Source organism: Aplysia californica, unplaced genomic scaffold, assembly GCF_000002075.1.
Source record: "Aplysia californica isolate F4 #8 unplaced genomic scaffold, AplCal3.0 scaffold00334, whole genome shotgun sequence".
Classification (NCBI taxonomy): domain Eukaryota; kingdom Metazoa; phylum Mollusca; class Gastropoda; order Aplysiida; family Aplysiidae; genus Aplysia; species Aplysia californica.
Genome location: NW_004797604.1, coordinates 257,328 through 258,467, shown reverse-complemented (window position 1 = coordinate 258,467; position 1,140 = coordinate 257,328). Strand labels below are relative to the sequence as shown.

The 1,140-nt window shown below is 38.9% G+C and overlaps 1 protein-coding gene across 1 annotated transcript in view; it reads right to left on the bottom strand.

The window, feature by feature from the left end:
• Window positions 1-1,140, bottom strand: part of LOC101851206 (sodium- and chloride-dependent glycine transporter 1) — a gene marked incomplete in the record, with an annotated part of 36,108 nt that overhangs the window by 23,030 nt on the left and 11,938 nt on the right. The window contains 1 exon segment of the mRNA XM_013085007.1: window positions 38-198. Coding sequence (XP_012940461.1) covers window positions 38-198 — 161 coding nt within the window.

Below are 1,140 nucleotides of genomic sequence, written 5' to 3'. Positions count from 1 at the left end.
TGCAATAACACTTTTCCGCAAATGATTGGATTTTCACCTCCAAACATTCCCAAGCCCCACCGCATAGCCCAGCATGGAGAGGATGAAGTCGAAGCGGCCGGTCCAGTTGCCACGCTCCTCGTTCTCGTCCTGGCCGTAGACAAGCTTGGCCGTGTCCTTGCCCGCCACTTCTGGCCACTCCAGGGTAAGGACAGAGCCCTGTTAGTGAAAATCAGGATTGATTGACCTTTTGACCTAGAGTCTGGCCTTGACCCCAATATTACTTCAGGGAAACATAATACATCGTCGACCAGCTGTTGAAATGGTCAAAGCCCACAATTTTTATTTAAAAAAACCTGTTGTTTCTTAACTTAATCTCTAAATTACTTTTTTTTTAAGATAGTAAAATTATAAACTGTTTATATAATTGTTAAAGGACGAAACAGTTTTATTATTTCCTATAAAAGTTTGCTTTCTGAGCTTAGTAGGCTACATGTTAACAATTCGCCGACAATATCTCCCCTTTCCTGGCACATTTTACCAAATATCTTACCTTTGAGATGATACATTTATTTATATGAGTTCAAAGTTCTCCTTTTTAAAACAAAACTGCCAGAAAAAAAACCTAGCCCTGAAAACAACAAATTAAAAAAAAAAAAAAAGCAACAAAAACCCAGCAGCCATAGAGTATTCTGAGTGCGGATGGAGCATTGACTTCAGTTGTTAGAGCCGAGAAGAAGAAAGTTAGAAAGCTTTGCAGTATGGCTCACTCACATGTACATTTCTCTGTCACTTTATCAGTTCGCATCATGTGATCATATTTGGTTGTGAAATACGACTTGTATTTGCAAAGCAACCAAGAAAGTATTCATCAGTAGGAATCTCCAGGACAGATTAGGATGGCGGCATGAAAAGGACCAAGACGAGTTGAATGGGAGGAGCAGATTATATATATATATATATAACCCAGGACTCATGATAATGCAAGAATGCTGACCTCAGCAAATCAGAACCATGTGCTTAATTGGTCGCTTTTAAGCACAAGAGGGCTATCGTGAAAAATGCAATCTTGAGAAAATCGAAGAGCAAAGTTTTTGGTCCCTTGTTCAGTTTCTTTAAAAGACAAGGAGAGTTTTCTCTATAACCAAACAAATATACACA